The sequence below is a fragment of the Psammomys obesus genome, unplaced genomic scaffold (genome assembly GCF_907164565.1).
Source record: "Psammomys obesus unplaced genomic scaffold, mPsaObe1.curated_primary_1811, whole genome shotgun sequence".
NCBI classification, from domain to species: Eukaryota; Metazoa; Chordata; class Mammalia; order Rodentia; family Muridae; genus Psammomys; species Psammomys obesus.
Window position 1 is genome coordinate 7,004,250 of NW_026591816.1, and position 19,492 is coordinate 7,023,741.

At 53.2% G+C, this 19,492-nt stretch overlaps 3 protein-coding genes across 4 annotated transcripts; 2 read left to right on the forward strand and 1 right to left on the reverse strand.

Moving 5' to 3' along the window:
• The first annotated feature begins 38 nt into the window (after positions 1-38).
• On the forward strand, positions 39-5,571 carry Mettl1 (methyltransferase 1, tRNA methylguanosine). Of its 2 annotated transcripts, none has more exons than XM_055611948.1 (6): positions 39-107; positions 1,365-1,528; positions 2,588-2,772; positions 2,874-2,987; positions 3,144-3,245; positions 3,402-5,571. In XM_055611948.1, the coding sequence occupies exons 1-6, from the start codon at positions 49-51 to the stop codon at positions 3,555-3,557; spliced, it is 780 nt and encodes a 259-aa protein (XP_055467923.1). In that variant the 5' UTR covers positions 39-48; the 3' UTR covers positions 3,558-5,571. The 2 variants fall into 2 exon arrangements, with proteins under 2 accessions (XP_055467923.1, XP_055467922.1); XM_055611947.1 differs by lacking the exon at positions 39-107 and adding an exon at positions 201-555.
• Positions 5,572-6,116: 545 nt separating this feature from the next.
• LOC129680454 (25-hydroxyvitamin D-1 alpha hydroxylase, mitochondrial) lies at positions 6,117-10,176 on the forward strand. The gene is made up of 9 exons (XM_055612095.1): positions 6,117-6,329; positions 6,898-7,088; positions 7,489-7,691; positions 7,777-7,977; positions 8,130-8,302; positions 8,558-8,724; positions 8,921-8,999; positions 9,548-9,745; positions 10,063-10,176. The coding sequence occupies exons 1-9, from the start codon at positions 6,135-6,137 to the stop codon at positions 10,174-10,176; spliced, it is 1,521 nt and encodes a 506-aa protein (XP_055468070.1). The 5' UTR covers positions 6,117-6,134.
• Positions 10,177-13,874: 3,698 nt separating this feature from the next.
• Marchf9 (membrane associated ring-CH-type finger 9) lies at positions 13,875-17,752 on the reverse strand. Its single transcript, XM_055612034.1, has 4 exons — positions 16,919-17,752; positions 15,827-15,982; positions 15,095-15,287; positions 13,875-14,729 (listed from the first exon to the last, which is right to left on the reverse strand). The coding sequence occupies exons 1-4, from the start codon at positions 17,273-17,275 to the stop codon at positions 14,395-14,397; spliced, it is 1,041 nt and encodes a 346-aa protein (XP_055468009.1). The 5' UTR covers positions 17,276-17,752; the 3' UTR covers positions 13,875-14,394.
• Between the last annotated feature and the right edge of the window lie 1,740 nt (positions 17,753-19,492).

The window sequence follows — 19,492 nt, forward strand, 5'->3', positions numbered from 1 at the left end:
CACTTCGCCCTCCTTCCTCTAGCTGGACTTCCTGAAGATGGATGGGGGATGAGCCCCGACCCCGGGTCCCTGGCGCACACAGCACAGGACCACGCAGTACCACACAGGTCAGACTCAGTCTGAGGCCACCTAAAAGGAGAAGAAATGATGCTTGCTTGTACTGTCAGAGGCGGGTCCCTCATATTAGCTCACCTGTGGGGCGCACAGGTGCCTACAGGCGTTTAGGAAGCCAGACTAGGCAGAAATGAGCTAAGAGAGGAGGCAGGGTGCCCGGAGTTGCCTTCCCGCAAGATTAGAGACCAGCAGCGCGCAGGCTGTGTCTCTCCAGCTACCCTCAGGGTTCTCTCCGCCGGGAGCAGCCGACTTTGCTCCTGGTTCTTTAAGGGGCGGGGCCTGCTGGCAGCGCACTAGTGCGTCATCACCCCGCGCCCGAAGCCTCTGTTCTCCACGTGGATGGTGTGGCATCATGGCGGGAGCCGAAGCCCCCCAGCCGCAGAAGCGCTACTACCGTCAACGCGCCCACTCCAACCCCATGGCGGACCACACGCTGCGCTAGTGAGCTAGTCGGGCGGGATCCGGGAGAGCGGGCGGGTGCGTCAAGCAGCCTGGGAAGGCAGCTAGGACTGGAGATGGACCTGGAGGTCCATGCGGATGACACGTCAGTTGAGGATGGATTCGCAGAAGGCGGAGTTGACCAGTTGGGAGGGGGCGTGGTGTTGTAGACTAAGTTTGGGTGGACTTGCCAACCAGATCTAATATAACGAAAAAAGCAAAAGAAAAAAAAAAAAAAACAAAAAAAAAAAACGTTGCTGAAACTAAAATGAAGAAACTAAGCAAGCTGTCATTTCTATCTTACGATTTTTTTCATTTTGTTTTGTGTTTTCGAGATAGGGTTTCTCGCTTTGTAGACCAGGGTGGCCTCGAACTCAAACCGATCCATCTGTCTCTACCTCCTGAGTGCTGCGATCAAAGGCGCGCGCCACCACAACGCCTTCTGTTTCGTTTTTTGTGTTTATAAAAACATAAGCATATACACACTGCTGGCCGCACCTTGGTCTGTCCTCTCCACACAAAGTGGTGCCCAGTGCTTTAGGCAGTCGGTCTCTGGGAGCAAGAGCTTGAATCCCAGAAAGGACAACTACCTGACACTTCAATACCCAGAAGAGCCTGGCAGATGAGCAACCATAGCCTCATGGTGGAATTGTGATTAACACCCTCAGAGCCTTCAGGGGACTTTCCATTCTGCCTTCTAGACACCACATGGCCCATGGCTGTAGACTCTCAGAGAAACCTATCACCTCCACAAGCATGTCTGCAATGGTGTGTTCAGCACTCTGATCTGTCTTATATCTTCTTTCCAATAGCCCTGTGAAGCCAGAGGAGATGGACTGGTCTGAGCTTTACCCAGAGTTCTTTGCTCCGCTTACTCAAAATAAGAGCCATGATGATCCAAAGGATGAGAAAGAAAAGCGATCTGGGGCTCAAGTGGAGTTTGCAGACATAGGCTGTGGCTATGGTGGTTTGTTAGGTAATGTGCTGGCCCTTTCCCTGGGACAAGGAGAAGCCTGGGTTCTGCCACCTCAGCAGGTTGGAGGCAGGCTTAGTTGACCTTTCCTCCTAGGACCAGACACTGGTGACATCAGTGTGGAGAGCCCCACCTTCCTTCAACTCTGGGTCTGTGGTCTTTGCCCTGAAGAAGGGAGGGGCCACCTCAGATATTTCTTAGAAGCTAGGTTCTGTCTGCCTCCATCCCTCCATGAGCCATTTCACCTGCCTTGTGCTGGGTCAGTGAACCGGTCAGCACAAGCGTCAGAGATCAGCTACTGTGGCCACTGATCCTGAACTGTCTTTCTTAGGGACTCCACTGCTTCCCTCACCTATTCCTTTCTCATTAGAAGGTGGTCTGTTCTACTCTCTCATGTTTTGGGGTTCCTGTTAAACTGGCTTGTTTTCAGAGCATGCATGTCATGCCTCTGGCTTATGTTTAGATCTTCTCCTATAGACAGATAACAGAATGACAGAGTAGAGCATGGTGCATGGAGACTGAGGGCTCTGGCTCATGTTCAAGCTTTCCCCCTTGATAGTTCAATGGTCTTGAGCATTTCTAGCCCTCAGTTTCCCCACCTTCACAGTCTACCAGAGAGTGTTACAAAGATTAGATGAAGCTACATCATGACATCATGGTGAAAACTCTAAAGCAAATGTAAATGGTACCTGTAGCTTCTGCCCTTTTATTCTAGTCTATATAACAATTCTTGTTTATTTTATTTTATTGAGGCAGGGTTTCACTATGTAACCTCATCTGGTCTGGAACTTCCTGCATAGAACAGGCTGACCTTGAACTCACAGAGATTAGCCTACTTCTGTCCCCGATTCCCTACTTCCAACTCTTAGGATTAAAGGCATGAGCCACCACACCTGCTCCTGTGACAGTATGACAGTTTTGTGCTTTTCTGTCCCCTGTAAAGAAGTCTCTGCCAATTCCTGACTTGGATATCTACAAACGAAAACTTTTTTTCCCTCGGTTAACTTCTTTGTTCTTCCTCAAATATGGCATTGATGGTCCCATTGGTGTTTCTGTCCCCAGTGGCACTGTCGCCAATCTTCCCAGATACCCTGATTCTGGGTCTGGAGATTCGGGTGAAGGTGTCAGACTACGTACAGGACAGAATTCGAGCTCTGCGCGCAGCTCCTGGAGGCGGATTCCAGAACATCGCCTGTCTTCGCAGTAACGCCATGAAGCACCTTCCTAACTTCTTCCACAAGGGCCAGGTGCAGGCTGGGGAACAGCCCTGATTGGGTAGGCAGGGGGAAGATAGAAGCTGGAAGCTGGGCATCATGAGCAATCCTGTTGGTCCATGTCTGTCACATAGCTGTCGAAGATGTTCTTCCTGTTTCCTGACCCACATTTCAAGCGAACGAAGCATAAATGGCGAATCATCAGCCCCACACTTCTGGCAGAATATGCCTACGTGCTGAGAGTTGGGGTGAGTTGGGAGGGAAGATGGTGTAAGTAGCCTACCCAGGGGCTCTTCACTAAGACTTTAATTTGGGGGCCACATTTAGGCAGTTGTACTATGATTCTCGTGACCTTATTGCTCAGCCACATGCAGCTTCTATCTAGAATGATGTTGCCTGTACAGGGCCTGATATACACCATCACTGATGTGCCAGAGCTGCACCAATGGATGTGCACCCATTTTGAAGAGCACCCACTGTTTGAGCGCGTGCCTCTGGAGGAGCTAGTAAGTATGATGCCCTGAGGGAATTTCAAGAATGCAGGCCCATTCAGAAGGGCCTTGTAGTCCTTGAGCTCAGCTTAGAGCCAGGAGGTTGGGAGTCTCGTGGTCCTAAGGCACTTTGAAAGGTGGACAGAGACATGCCGGACCCTCTTTCTGCAGAGTGAAGACCCCATTGTGGGACACCTAGGCACTTCAACTGAGGAAGGAAAGAAAGTTTTACGCAATGGAGGAAATAATTTCCCAGCCATCTTCCGAAGAATGCAGGATTCCATCCTTCAGGCAGTGACCCCCAGTCCAGCCCTGCCCAACCACTGACTTCTCACCCAGCCTTAGCCAGACCCTGTCTTCTAGTGATTGGACAAAAAATGAGCTCCCCGTTCTGGGCCTTTCCAGACTGGTGGGACTGCAAGAGGTTGGGGTGCAGGCTGTGTTCTTGCTTATCACAGACTCCCCCACTGTCAGAAGAAAGCAAACAAAGCTGACTGAGAAGGTCAGACACCTTGGACCAGAGCAGACATTTGGAGGGTGTGGGCATGTTGTGCCTCAGTGCTCTCCTCTTCCTGGGTTTCTCTCTGGCTGGAGCAAAGGCTGCAGCGCCCCACTGTCTTAGGCTGTGTGCCTCTCTCAGGTTGCCCTCCAGTATGTTTACTTTGCAGTCCTGGGGCAATGTGTGTGCCCACGTGCCCATGAAGGGCTGGGATGTGTATCACGTGCCTGCTGCCAGCTTCTCCCTGCTTACAACCTGACATGGGCAATCTGTGCTGCCTTTATTGTTGCTGTCTCTGGAGAGTCTCAAGAGGGTAGAGACCTCTGTCTTTACCATGTTGGACTTTGATTCTAGAATTTCAAAGCTGACTGACTGGCATAGTTGTACCTGATGAGGAGGGGGAGGGGGAGAGAAGGCAGAGGAGCAGGGACATAAATTGGGAAATTTCTTTTTAAAGAATCATTTTTTACTTTATGTGTGTGAATGTTTGCTTGTGTATATGTATGTCTTCCATGCCTGGGGCCCTTGGAGCCCAGAAAAGGAAGTTGATTTCCCTGGAACTGGAATTACAGGCGATTGTGAGCTGTCATGTGGGTGCTGGGAACTGAAGCCTGCATCTCTGTAAGAGCTTGTAACTAACTGCTGCACCATCTCTGCAGCCCCTACCCAGGAGGATTCTGCAGCTGAAAGCTATAAGAGGCTGCTGACCACAACAGTACCTAAAGGAGGTCAAGTCAGCTTGGGATTCAGGGTGTGTGTTCTTGGCCTTCATTCTATCCAGAGACAGGATCTCTAAACTTACCTACTTTGGAAGGAAAAAAAAAACAAAAAAAACAAAAAAACCCTCCTTTGTATCATTATTGTTGTTAATTATTATTTACATTTCTTTGTGTATAGGAGGTGAGGGTATGCACAAGTGCTTATGTGATGGTAAGAGGACGATTCAATGGAGTCAGTTTTCATTTTCTACTGTGTGGGTCCCTGGGATCAAACTCAGGTCATCAGGCTTATTGTCAAGTGTATTTGCCTGCTGAGCCACCTTGCTGGTCCTTCATCTTTGTCCCTCAAACCCTAATCTTCATGTCTGAAGGGGGGTCTCCCGAGCTAAGAGACCCCTTCCGCAAGAAACAAGGATGGAGTTTGGAGAGATGGCTTGGTGGGCAAGCGCACTCAGTCTTCAGTCCCTAGCCCTTGAGATAGAGGCCCACAACCTCCTAGAATGCAGCTCCAGGAGACCAGGGTCCTCTCAGATCCTGGGTAGCTGCTGTCATGTGTGGACATGCGTGCATGCCCCCTTCCCCCATACATAGTTTAAAGTCTTTAGGAAAAAAAAAGGGGGGGGCAGGTGGTGGTTTCAGCCATGGCACACGCCTTTAATCCCAGCACTCAGGAGGCAGAGGCAGGTGGAACTTTATGAGTTTGAGGCCAGCCTGGTCTCCAAAGGGAGATTCAGGACAGCCAAGGCTACATAGAGAAATCCTAGCTTAAAAGGGGATGGAGGGGGGTGGCTGGAGAGATGACCAAGCAGTTAAGAACAGTGATTGCTCTTCCAGAGGACCTGGGTTCAATACCAGCACCCACATGGAAGCTTACAGCTGTAACTCTAGAATCTGACACCCTCACAGACATATGTGCAGGCAAAATACCAGTGCACATAAAATAAAAATAAATTCTAATCAGTGGCCCTTGTAGAGAACCTGGGTTCAATTCCCAACAACATAGATGGCTTACAACCAAACATAATTCCATTTCAGGGGATCCAACTCCCTCTTCTGGCTTCCACTGGCACCTGACTTATGGTACACATGTGTTAAGATAAATCATGCCTATAAATAAATCTAAAATAAAAAATTTTAAAGGGTGAACATGGCTGGTACCATGTTAGCCCACATGCTGTCTTTCCTTTGGGCTATAGACACGACACGGGAGAAGAAGAAGGTATGGCTACTGCAGATGAGTCCACACAGCCAGGAAAGGGCAACCCGAGGATATGGCAGTGACTAAAACTGCACCTTCCATCTAGTTTCCCTTCATGAGTGATGGAGAATTCCCAAGAATGGGCCTGAAAAGGCATGGCTCTCCAGGGGAGCCATGGGAATATCGGGTACTGGCTCCTGAAGTCCATACAAAGTAGTCTTTCCCAGAAGGACTTTAGGCTGCTGCTGGACCAGGGCATTAACACAGGAGCCTGAGACCTCTGGCAGGGCTCCTGCTACAGAAGACCCAAAAGAGGCAGGAGTCAGCCCAGCCACGCCTACCGTTCCTGGTGCTGAGCTGCACAGTCCATTCTGCAAAGGGATTGGCTGGAGAGCTTGGAGAGGAGCGTCCTCACCTCCAGGGCCAAGGGTTATAAAGGGGTTCAAGAAAGTGCAAAAGATGCTCTTGAGGAGACTCACTCCCTGAACATGACCCAGGCAGTCAAGCTGGCCTCCAGAGTGTTCCACCGAGTCCACCTGCCTCCACAGCTGGATGCCTCGCTGTGCTCCAGAGGCGCCGACTTGGTAGTCCGGAGTTTGCCTGACGTCCCTGGGCCCTCTGTGCCTACGCTCCTCTATGACCTGTTCTGCAAAGGGGGTCTGTCCAGGCTACATGAGCTGCAGGTAGGAATGAATGGTAGGGCTGGGCTGGGAGAACTGGCTTTACAGCAGAAAGGACCACAGTGAAGAACGGGAGGGCGAGCCAATGAGGATGGATACCTGTGGAAAACTCATGCTGGGGCTAGGGAAGGTTCTACTGTCCCAGATTCTATACCTACACCTGGCAAAAGGATGGAATCTCACTTTATAGACAGGAAACCTGGAGATCCAGGACAAGAATCCTGGAGGACCAGGAGAGCTGTGCTATCCTTCAGATCTGGCTTAGAGCTACTCGTTCCCTTTCTTTAACTGGAGGCTTTTGAGGTGCAGTTGAGGAGAGGGGCCGTGAAAGAAGTGCTCCCCCTAGGCTAGAGCCAGATAACTAAAGCCCTGGATGTCTGCTTTATGCAAAGTTCTTTTATTCTGCCATACCCTCTCTTTCACGGAATAGAAAAAAAAGTTTTGCCACATCAGGGCTGTACTGGAAAAGCTCCCGTTTCCCAAGCCTAGCCAACACCCTTGGCCTTGGCACAACCCAAACTGAGAATCGCCCGCCCAAGTGTTCAAATGTCCTCTGCCCGGGTCCTCTCAGGTGCAGGGCGCTGCGCGCTACGGGCCAATATGGTCCGGCAGCTTCGGGACACTTCGCACAGTATATGTGGCCGCCCCTGCACTTGTGGAGCAGCTCCTGCGACAAGAGAGTCCTTGTCCAGAGCGCTGCAGCTTCTCATCTTGGGCAGAGCACCGTCGCCGCCACCACCGGGCTTGCGGATTGCTAACAGCGTGAGTCGACCCCTGAACCCTAATCCCCCATCCTTGCCCCCACCCCTCCATCCAGCGAAACTGGGTTTGGAAGGAGGTCGGCTGTTTCCACCAACCTTCTAGCATCTCCTTGTTCTCCAGTCTGTACTCAGTCCAAAGTCAGGGAGAGCGGAGCCCTTGCCCCTCCCCCTCGCCTCTGAGACCAGACTCCCTGGGATAGTCGAGGATACTTGCATTTGGATAGAATGTGCGCCTCTGTGACTCAGCTTACTCTAGAACTCACTCCCAACCCTGGATAGGAAATGAGTAAAGAGGACGGGAGCGGAGGTCAGGGGCTGGTTTCTACAAACACAATCCTCGTTACCCTACCCTACTCCACACACGCTCACATCCCTGGCGCGCCTTCTCTGCACCCGGGCAGGGATGGTGAAGAATGGCAGAGACTCCGAAGTCTCCTGGCCCCACTACTCCTCCGGCCTCAAGCAGCCGCTGGCTATGCTAGAACTCTGGACACCGTAGTGTGTGACCTTGTGCAACAACTAAGGCGCCAGCGGGGACGTGGCTCTGGGCTACCCGACCTAGTTCTGGACGTGGCGGGAGAGTTTTACAAATTTGGCCTAGAAGGTGAGTCCTCAAAACAGTTAGGGACCGGTGTAGGTGGCTCTGGGCCCGAGACTCCCGACGTCTGACTGCGCCCCCCCTCGGCCAGGAATAGGCGCGGTGCTGCTGGGTTCACGCCTGGGCTGCCTGCAGGCTGAAGTCCCTCCTGACACACAGACCTTCATCCGTGCAGTGGGATCGGTGTTTGTGTCCACACTCCTGACCATGGCAATGCCCAGCTGGCTGCACTGCCTTATACCCGGACCCTGGGCCCGCCTCTGCCGAGACTGGGACCAGATGTTTGCCTTTGGTAAAGAGCAAAAGTGTGTGTGTGTGTGTGTGTGTGTGTGTGTGTGTGTGTGTGTGTGTGAGAGAGAGAGAGAGAGAGAGAGAGAGAGAGAGAGAGAGAGAGAGAAGACTCTAAAGCTGCTGCACCGGGCATCAGTATGCCTTCTTTCTCAGCCCAGAAGCACGTGGAGCAGCAAGGAGGCGAAGCAGCCATGAGGAAGCAGGGAAAGCCTGAGGAGGGTGTGCCCTTGGGGCATCACTTAACCCACTTCCTTTTTCGGGAAAAGCTGTCTGTTCAGTCCATTGTGGGGAATGTGACAGAGCTGCTGCTGGCCGGAGTGGACACGGTGAGGTTCTCTCTATCCTGGGAGTTCCAGAGTGTAGTGTCCCTGTCCCAACTGTCCATCTGTCTATGTTTTGTCTCATCCCAGCCCCTGTCCCCTTCCCTGTGGTGTCTTCGTCATCCTGTGCCACCCCACCTCCAGCTCTAGGGCCACTTTTCTAATTCAGGAATTCAGGCTTAGCACCTCCTCCCCATGCTACCCCTTTCACGGGTCCCCACATCCAACAAAAACCTCAAATGTTCTCACCTGCTCCCTCAGGTATCCAATACGCTCTCCTGGACGCTCTATGAGCTCTCCCGGCACCCAGAAGTCCAGTGTGCTCTCCACTCTGAGATCACAGCTGCTGCAGCCCCCGGCTCCCATCCACAGGCCACTGCTCTGTCTCAGCTACCCCTGCTGAAGGCCGTGATCAAGGAAGTGTTAAGGTGAGGGAGAAAGAAAGTGGGAACTAGAAAAAAATGCTAGAGGGGAGCTGAGGAAGCAGACAGTGGATGGAAGGAGGGAATGAGAGGAGAGAAAATTCGCATCCTACTCCAGAGTTCAAAAGCTGGAGAGAGGGCGGACAAGAGTTGTGTTCTCTAGTCTCACCTGACTGAATCCATCTTTTGTTTTGTGACCTAGATTGTACCCTGTGGTACCTGGGAATTCCCGTGTCCCAGACAGAGACATCCGTGTAGGGGACTATATTATCCCCCCAAATGTGAGTAAATCCTGCTGAGCCGCTGCTTAGCACCATGGGCCCAAGCGTTCTCAGATGATCCCCAAAGCTGGTCTAGCCCCACTCCCCAGCCTCCAGGATAATGGGGTAAAGAAAGTTCTTCAGCACCAACCGGGGCCTACTTTTGGGAGAGGTTGGCTTTTTGGATGGGGTTTCTTCATATAGCCCTGGATGTGCTGGAACTAATGCTATAGACCAGGCCAGCCTTGAGCTCACAGAGACCCACCTGCCTCTGCCTTCCTGACTGCTGGGATCACTGATGTGTGCCACCTCACAGGCTTAACACCTACTTACAAACTAGTCCACAGACTCTCTCCTTCATGTTCCCGATTCTGCATTCTTGGGCTCACACTGATAACTCTGAGCCTTTGGAGGGAGGGGTAGGAGTGTTCAGACAGGATCTTGCTATATAGCCAAGGTTGGCCTTCAATTCACTATCCTTGTGCTTCTGTTTTCTGAGGGCTGGAATTGCAAGTGTGAACACAAAACCTGGCTACTGAACTGACAAGTTTGTTTTTATTTCCCATCAGACACTGGTCTCCCTATGTCACTATGCCACTTCAAGGGACCCTGCCCAGTTTCCAGAGCCAAACTCTTTTAACCCAGCTCGATGGCTGGGAGAGGGCCCTGCCCCCCACCCATTTGCATCCCTTCCTTTTGGCTTTGGCAAACGCAGTTGCATAGGGAGACGCCTGGCAGAGCTTGAACTACAAATGGCTTTGGCCCAGGTAAGTGATCTAGAACTTATACCATCCCCTGACTAGAAAGGTCTGTAAACATGGGTGCTCTTGACCCCTGACAAACAGCAGAACATAGACTCAGCAGACAGTCCCATTGACAGTCCCATTATAGGTCTGGAGTATAAGCAAAGATATTTGGACTATTTTCCCTCCCATAAATCTTGTGTCCTGGTTGACCAAGAAGTCCCTTACTGGCCATTGATGCCATCCCAACAGTGACCATTCTGATGCTAAAAATGTTCTTTATCAATCAAGGTCCCATTTTAGACCTACCCATAGTGATAACCTTCTTCCTCCCTTTTCAGATCTTGACCCATTTTGAGGTGCTGCCTGAGCCAGGTGCTCTCCCAATCAAACCCATGACTCGGACTGTCCTGGTACCTGAGAGAAGCATCAATCTACAGTTTGTAGAAAGATAGTCCTGTGGAAGGGAGCTGTTGTCATTTGCCTTTGCCTTCCCTCTCCAGACAGGACTTTTTTTCTCTCTGTGTAGCCCTGGCTGTCCTCCAACTCACAGAGACCTGACTGCCTCTGCCTCCTGAGTGCTGGGATCAAAGGTGTGCACCACTGTGCCTGGCTAGGACACTTTTTATTAAGCTCAAGAGGCATGCTTTCCCTCGTCTGTCTGCTCAGACTCCAGAGAGCAGAGCTGACCTATGTGCAAAGCGTGTGCTCACCTGAGTCAGCAGGTCCTCACAGAACTGAGTCTTTCTCCTGCTCAGTTCTTCTGGTCATTCCTCAAAGTTCAAAGCCCTCGGATTTTAACAGAGCCTTAAAGTGCCAACTCAGGTGTTACCTAATACACCCTGGGCAGCCTGGGGAGGGGTCCAACCGCTGTTCTTCGGTGTCCTCTGACTCGCTGTCTAAGCGTTTATCATGGCACGAGCTAAGTGACTATGCATCTGCCCTGCACCTGCTTGGGCTCTTTCTACGCATGTGAGCTCCTGGAGAAGAGTGAGGATACTCATGGCCTACTGGGTTTTTTCTTTTTTAAAGACAGAGTCTTACTGTGTAGTTCATGCTGTCCTTGAGCTCACAATCCCGAGTGTGGGAGCTACAGACATGAACTACCGCTTCTGGCTTCATCAGTCTTTATAGCTCCTGTCAGGGTCTACCCCTGGCTATACACCACACACACTGTCAGACGGAACTGGGACCACGTGGCAGGGGGTGAGCGCTCACTAGACTCCTAGCCCTCTTCTCTCTTTCCCTGCTCCTAGTGCAGTGGCCGCCCTTGCCTAGCTCTCAGCATGTTTAACCCCCTCAGCTCTTCAGCTCTTCGGCCAGACTTGGATCTGCTCCAAGTCTCCCCACCTTTCAGCTTGACCCATACTCCCAGTCTGTCTTCCTTTCATTTTGATTTTTTTTTAAATATTTATTTTTAAAATAAAATGTTTGTTCCTTGGCTTTGGGTTTACTTTTCTCCAACTCCTGGCAAGATCCTGACACCCATCACCCAGCTGGGAGAACTCCCATAACAGCTGGGAGGTCTGAAAGAGTTTTGTGACAGACTCAGGCATGTTTCTGTCTGTAGTGGAAACAGCCAAGTCTAGCCTGGTTTCCTGGAAGGGATTTAAGAGGGTAGTAGATGTGAGTGTGGGAGCTGAGTTATGAAGTGGGTCTGGGTGCTAAGGGTTTCACAGAGACGGCCAGAGGCAGCTTGATTCTTGGTGAGAGAAATACTTTTCGGAACCTGAACTTCCAAAATCAAAGGGCATCCTAGAAGGTCCATTCTGCTCTCCTTCAATGAAAGACATGGATACAGGCAGGGAAACAGAGCAGCCAGGCAGGAAGAAAACAAGATGTGAGGTGGCTGAGAGCCCTGGAGCCCTGAGGCAGGAGAAGGGGACCAGGCCAAGGGGACTTGTTTCCCTCAGTCAGCATTCTCTGCCCCCCTCAGAGGCTGCACACAGTAACCCCTTGTGATTTATACAGATTAACTCATCCTCCGTCCAGACGAATCTCTCAGCACTATGCAGCTCCCTCTGTATCCAGATCACTCTCCCCATGCCAGAACTTGCCCCTTTCTCCTTCCCTCCCTCCCACTCCAATTAGCTGAGTATAGAGTCTCCTTCGTACCTCCTGTGCCCCATCCTAGACACGGCTCCCCAAGCACAGAGACTGTCAGCCAGCAGACTCCCCACGGGGATCAAATCATGTGTGACCTAGAGAAGCAGGGCATGCTTGGAGCCTTGTGTACAGTCCTTGGGCCTCCTCTTAGCTCGTCCACTCAGTGTCTGCCACCAAGTTCAACATAAAATACCCCAGCTTTAGCAGAGCTGGATTGGGAGGGTAAAGCCTAGTCTCTAAGACCTGTTTTCCTGAGGTCAATAAAGGATCTCCTTCCTGTACTGAGCAGTGGCTACACAGAAATGGCATTTTGAAGAGCCAGTGGTACCTGTGGCCCTTTCCTAGACAAGGGGCTGTGTAAGTTAGAGAAAGGAGGAAAAGAGATTATACTGATAATGCACACAGACCTCATCCCAATACTTCCATTGGTGCTGGAGGAGAGGGGTGAGTGGGCCTTGGGGCCCAGAGTGCACATGAATATACATGTGTTCTCCACTGTGACTAACAAAGAGCCATCATGAGGAACATCCTAGGCTTGGCCCAGAAGCCCCAGGGGTTTCTCATCTACCTGAGTCCCTCTGCCAGACCAGACTTCCGATGATTTTGTCCCCTATCTGATCTCTACTAAATCAAAAAAGCTCCCCCCACCCTGTCTCCAAATAGTGAGGAGAGAGTGTGGCTCTGGGCAAAATTTCCTAGCAGAGAGCTGGAGAGCTCAGCATCTGTTCCCTCTTCACCCTGATCCTCTCAGGACCTTCACACTTGGAATTAAGTTAGACCTGCAGTGCAGCTTGGGTACCTACACCCACAAGCCAATCAGAAGCCAGACCATGGACAGCAGCCAAGCCCTCTCCCCGCCCCCCTCTAAACACACACAGGAGAGGCTTGGAGCAAGGTTTCCTGTGCTCCAGGGCAGGTGGCCCATTAGACGACAAGCATTTTTCCCAAGCCTTCCCAAGAGGAGGCAGAGCACACCATCTGCCAGAGGACCAACAGTAAGAAAGGCCTCTGGACCTGACTTTAACAATGTATGAAGGAATTCTTTAATTGCTCATGAATGGTTCATTTAAAAAGACACCATCATTCATATAGTACCCAGCCCCAGGCTTCAGGAGAAAGCGACCAAGCTTCAAGCTGACCCACAGTTTTCTCGGTGGTATCGGAGTTAACACCAGGACCTCATGCACAGCAGGCAAGCACTGTACCACTGACCCACACCCCCAGCCCTCAGACCCACGGTTCCCAAATCCTTTCTCTAATAAACATGAGCCATCTCATTCTTCTACCTCCCAGGAATACCACTCACTAGCTGGGCACAGCTGGATCAAACCTGTGACCCGAGCTGCCACAGAAATAGTTTCAGTCGGGATTAAAGACATAACACTGCGGGAAGAGGCTCCTTCCTTGTCGCTCTAAGTGAGTCCACGTTCATCTCACACCATTTCTCTGGGGGACACAGTACCTGGGAAGGACTGATCCAACACAGATGTTCTCAGAACAGGCTACATGGCTCCAGCCTTCTCCCAAATGCAGTTTTGGGGGTCAGAAGTGTTCTCGTCCCCACAACTGCTGCCCTGCACAGCGGCTGTTCTATTGCCCCTTTTGCTTCTGTATCTACTTTCTCACTCAAAATGCCAAAGCTCCGTGCCACTTCTGACAAAAACCACATTTTAGAATTTGCTTTGCTACCTACTATTTGAAATAAGTGGACCAGCAGCTAGTCCAGAACTTTTAAACCATTGTCAATTTTCTTTGTAGTAGCACTCAACCTGTCCCTCATTTATCCTCATTCCAAGTCTATGAGGTAGAGAGGAAGAGAGACAGCTCCATTTTTCTAAGTGTTATAACTCACAGGGGCGAGTCCACCCCTGCTCAGCTGCTGCTGAGCACTGCCACCTAGCACCCATGTGAATTATTCACTAGCAGGTGAGTCCCTCCTCCAACTCCAAATGCACCGCTGCTCCTGGGCCATGCGAGCAGTGCTGAGGAGCCTCCCCACGCCCTGCAGCCCTTCAGAAAAGCCCCAGATGAGAAAGGAGTCTCCACGTGCATATAAATGATTCTTTATGCCCTTCCCCCATGCAATGGGGGTGGAGCAGGGGAAGTCCCCCCGCCCTCATGCAGGGAACGGGAGGTCAATGTTTACTAGTCTTATTGCCAGATGCCCTGTGGCCATGAGGTGGGGAATGGGAGTCTACAGCCCCTTGTGTCTGGCATTGGTCTCCCTTTACCAAGTCACCATGGTGGAGCCAGGGGACTGAAGGCCCTAAAGCTGAGGTAAAGATGGTTCTCTCCAGGAAGAAAAGCTGTTCTCCCCGCCTGCTTGCTGACCATCCTCACGATGAGTATGAGGTGGTGTCAGTGGGAGCTGAAATGTCATCCAGGTGTCACTACCCTGTGGGCAGTAGAGGCCAGGCAATGTCTCCAGGCTTGAGGCTGTCCACAGAGATCCTCAGTGGTGTGGCCACTGTGCCCCAAACACCTTGTCTAGGTCGTACCTCCAGCAGCCAGGAGAGGTCATCTCTGGATGATGTATTGACTTAAGATCCCTGCTCTTGGAGTCCAGGTCACACTGTGGTAACTCTCATGACAACCTCTCGACCAGAATGAGAACTGGAACGGGCATCTGGTGGCCGTAGCTGTCCAAGGAGATGCAGGATTGTATACCCACAGCGCTGAGGCAAGAGCGTCCGCATGCGCTGGGCAGCTGGGGGCCGGCTGGGGGCCCCAGCAGGGGGGCTGGTCCGTGAGGTCCTGGGGGCTGGCTTCCCCGCCGTCCCTCCCCCTGCATCTCCTCCTATGTCCTTGGTCTTGTCATAATTCAGGACCTTCCACTGCTGGTTCACTGCTTGCCAGCGCTTGAAGATGCGGTAGACAGAAGAGCCTTCATGAACAATAAGGCCTGAGCAAAGGGATAAGAAAACCAGGATGAGCCGAGCAGCCATGATGCACGTTTTTAATCCCAGCACTCAGGAGGCAGAGACAGGGTGATCTCTGAGTTCGAGGCCAACCTAGTGTACAGAGTGAGTTCCAGGACAGCCAGGGCTGCAAGATGAACTACTTTGGGGCCCACACATAGGTCATAGGTCTTTAGGCATTTGTTTCTACAGACTTGAGAAGACAGTCTGTAGAAGTGGGCCCTGGTCTAGCATTAACGGTCTCCAACGGCAGAATTATGAGCATGAAGCCGGGAGGATGCATACGGAAGTTAGGTGTGTGAGTAAAGGAAGATGCTGAGTAGGTTCGGGGAGAAAGAAGCATCCTCACCTATGCAGACCACATCCATGAAGCCGTACATGCCATAGCAGATCTGGAAGAGCAGATCCTGGCGTTGCCACTTGGCTGACGGGCTGAGTGAGGACCAGATGAGCCAGGAGATGCTGGCAACGAGGAACAGTGAGCCCAGAACTATAGCAGCAATCTGGACCTTCTCGATGACAGTCAAGGAGATGGCTTGCCACTGTATGGGAGAAAGTGCTCCAAGAAGTCACAGAAAGGGACAGACAGTGGGGGAGAGGCAACCCTAAAGAGAAGAGGCAGGAGCATCTCCTGGAATGCTCCAGAAGGACTAAAGTCTGGCTTCTCCGTGCCCTGCTCCAGACTATGGTGTGCACTAAGGAGAATGCGAAGCAGGTATGGAGGAGAAAGAAGTGTCCACCTGTCTAGCTCATTCTACAAAGGCAGGATTGGACAGTGCTTTGAAACCCAAACACAAGGTTGGAACTCCAATCTTCATTCCATCACTTACTAGTTGAGTAATTACAGACACACTCTACATGTGTCTGTGCCCTCGTTTTTAAAGACAGGCATAATGATGGTATCTAATAAGATCATTATGAAGATTAAAGGAGTTATTATACAATAACACACGGAAAACACAGCATGCTCACTATAATCATTAACATTATTTTTTCCCTATTGTTCTGAGTTCCTAGAACAGGGCCAGAACCTAGGTGTCTTGGAATGCCATAATGTGGAAGAAGGCTCCCTGCATCTCACCTGCAGTGGGTTCTTGGTGCTGATCGCCAGGACCTGGTACTTGAAGTAGCAGAGCTCACAGCTCCAGGAGCCCCTCTCACTGATCCAGCGGATTAGGCAGGGCTGGTGTGTGCAGCGCACTGAGCCGTCACAGCGGCAAGGGCTCAGGAGCTCCCCCTGGAGGAAGAGAGGGGAGGGCCCCTGTCAACCACCATCACCCGGACCCCTTCGGGGCACTGCTGGAGAGGAGAGCTCTTCCTCAGATCAGTCATACTACTCCACTTAAAAACTAGGGCTTTTTAATCCAAAGAAGGGCAAGAAGCTAAGGCTGAGAACAAAAGAAGCCAAGGGCTCAGAAAAACTTCTCCAACCAAAGGGGTTAAAGGTGGGGTGGGAGGGAAGCCCTAGGACCTGAAGGAAGGGGAGAGGCCGAGCTATGCTCCCTGAATCCACTCCACAGTACTTCCAGACTATAGATCTGGGGCCAGCTGGGACGGATAACCAATCGTGGTTTCCATGCTAACATGGGGAGACGTTCTGGGGGCAGGAGTGAGCTATGCTCCCCTTTAGTCAAGCAGTCATTTCTCCCCGCACAGGGATGCCCTGACACTATCCCGGGATAACTCTGCCTATAAAATTAAACAAAGAAGGCTCTTTAGAATGAAGTGGAAAGTTGCAAAGTGGGAGCAAAAAGTGCCTCACCAGGCGAAAGACTGAGTGGGGCAGGGTCCTGGCTAGCCCCTCCCCTCAAGGTGCTAGCAGATGCACTCTCCTTTCTGCCCACTGCCGAAAGAACAGGTTCCCTCAGCTAATGGCGACCCTACGGTGAGGGAAGCAGGTGCTAAGAGCCGGTCTCTGGGATCATGGGTGATCGAGATTCTGAGCCCTCCTAGCAGAAAGCCCTACCCATCTGGAAGCCCCTGACTACACCCCTCAGCCCCAGTCTTGCCACACACTCCAGGAGTCTCCAGCCAGGCCAACCTCACCCCATTCCCACTCGGGGTCCTGGGTCCCGCCCAGATTCCCTAGGCCCCGCCCCTGCTCCGGGTCTCCGCGGACACCCCAGGTGCGCGCCCCCACCCCTCCCCGCCCAGCCAGGTGCTCGGGCCTGACCTGCTCCGGGCCTTGGAAGCAGATCCTGCACTGGGGGGTTCGGAGCCCGCTGTCCAGGCTGCTGCTGAGCGACAGGGCGTCCAGCGCGCCTGGGGGCGGCGGCGGCGGAGCGGGCGGCGGCGGGGGTCCGGCCCGCGGTTCCTTGTCGCCGGCCAGGCCCCGGGCCCGCGGCTCCGACCCGTAGTACTCCTCCTCGTCGCCGTCGCCGTCCCGGGCGGAGCAGCCAGCAAAGGGCGCCCAGCCGCAGCCGCCTCCCCCGCCCCCCCGGGGCTGCGGCTCGGCTCGGGGCCGCCCCCCGCCCGTCAGCACCAGCAGCTTCAGCTCGTTCAGGAACATGCGGAGCCGAGACTTGAGCATCGTCCGGGCGCCGGGGGTCGGGGGGCGGCGAGCGAGGGGGGCTCCCGGGCGGCGGGGGAAGGGGCGAGGACAAGGCCGGGAGCGGGGCGCGCGCGGGATCGCCGGGCCGGGCCGGGGTCTCCGCGGCCTGCAAGCGCCGTTCACCGCTGCCGCCGCCGGGGCTCCGGGGCTCGCGGGGCCGAGAGGGCCGTAAGCCCGGGGACGGCGACGGGGGCAGGCATGGCCCGGGCAGGGGCAGGGGCAGGGGCAGGGGGCGGGCGGGGGGCTCAGGGAGCCGCGCCCTGCGGGTCGGGGTCCGGCGCGGGCCGGGCGCCGGGGCTTAGGCGCCCCGGTCCTCCTGCGGCGGGGCCGCCCCCCATCGTCGTCCTCCCGGCCCCAGTCCCGCTCCGACTCCCGGATCCGGCTCGGCTCGGCCCGTGCGCTCGGCGGTGGCAAATGGCGGCTCCTTCCGGCGGCGGCGGCGGCGGAGACCCCCCCGGAGCGGCGGGCGGGCGGGGCGGGAGCCGGGGAGCCGGTGAGGGATGGAGGGAGGGGTGGGGCGGGGAAGGGGAGCGGAGGAGAAGGGGCCGCGGCTGCGCATCCCCGCCCTGCCCAGCACGAGCAGGTGTCCCCAGGGGCGGGGCGAGTGTGCGAGACGCGGGAGGAGGGCGGGAGCGAGGGGAGGGGCCAAGGAGGGGAGCGCGTGCCGGGGTGGCCGGGGTGGCAGAGGTGTGTGCTGGGGTGGGGTGCGGACGGAAGGTGAGTGGCCAGGGGCTGCAGGTGTACCGAGGCGGAGGTGTACGCGAGGTGGGAGTGTGCCAGAAAGAGCGCCGCCAAGGGCTTAGAGGTGTGCGGGAGGCGGATGGGCCATGGTGGGCCCCGGTAACACAAAAGATCGTAGCGGGTGCTGGGTGCCGGACTGGGCTACGGCGGTGTGCAGGAATGGAATCGAATTGTGTGAGAAACAAGCGAGTGATTCTAACGTGTGAAGGTGGTGAGTGAGCAGTAAGGGAACCAAAGGGATGGGCGTGTCTTTCTTGATTCCCTCCTGCCTTCAGCTCGCCTACTCTGAAGTAAATAACACACGTACGCGCTTAAATCTTTGTTCTACATTGACCCTAGTGCTATCACCCAGCCTCCCGTTGTTTTGTTTTTCTTTATATTTACACCCTTTCAGCCCCTTTGTGAAGCGGAGGGAAAAGGGATTCCTGGGGAGCCCACTGGGTCAAAGACACTGAGAAAAAATTAATTAGTAAAAGAGTAATTAACAGAGAAGGGAGGGAATGAGCAAGTCGAAGTAGGGACAGACTACCAAATTAAGACTCTTCAAAGAGTCAGCGACGACGGCAGTCCTTCTGCAAAGCATCTAAGGGCTTTGGATGGACAAGTGAAAGAAGCGGGGGTGGGGGGGGGCGGGAAGGTGTGCGAATGAAGCAGACAAAGACCACTGCTTCAGCAAGGAGCAAGGAGCAAGCAGCGGGCGCTTCTAGGGAGGTAAGGTGAAGCAGGAAGCGCCTGTGTTCGGAGTTTAATATGCTCACAGCCAGCCTCTCAGAAAGCTAAGAAACCCAAACAGCCCTAGGAACGCAGCCAGTGAAACGCCCACCTCTCCAGCCCCTTAGCCAATTTAGGCCTGGATCGTTTTCTTTCTACTCTTGTCAGCAGGAAACGTTAGAGCAGCAGAAAGAGATCTGTCCCATGCACCTTTTATTTTGTAGTTGACGATGTTTTGATGTTTTGTGTTAATCTTCAAGTCTATACATTAACATTCATATGTATATGTGTATGCACATATATTTGTATATATATATCACCCCACCCCCATCTCAGACAAGGTTTCATTGTATAGGCTTGGCTAGCCTGGAACTCTCTAAGTAGACCAGGCTGGCCTTGAACTCACAGAGATCCAACCTGTCCTTGCCTCTGCCTCCTGGGATTAAAGACAGGTGCCACCATGCCCCACCACGATCACATTCTTAACCAGAAAAATAAGAATAGAACTGACAATGGACTACAGCTCAAACCAGGGGACAAAATGGTTTTGGTCTGAGTGTGGTGACTCAGGTCTGGAATCCAAGAACTTGGACTTTGGAGAGTTTGAGGCCAGCCTGAGCTAAATGGCAAGACCCTGTCTCAAAAGAGAAAAGAAAATAGAAGGAGAGAAAGAAAGAAAAGGAGAAAAAGGAGTGTGGTGTGTGCTTCAAACCCTAGTTCTTGGGAACTGGGGAGTGCGGGAGC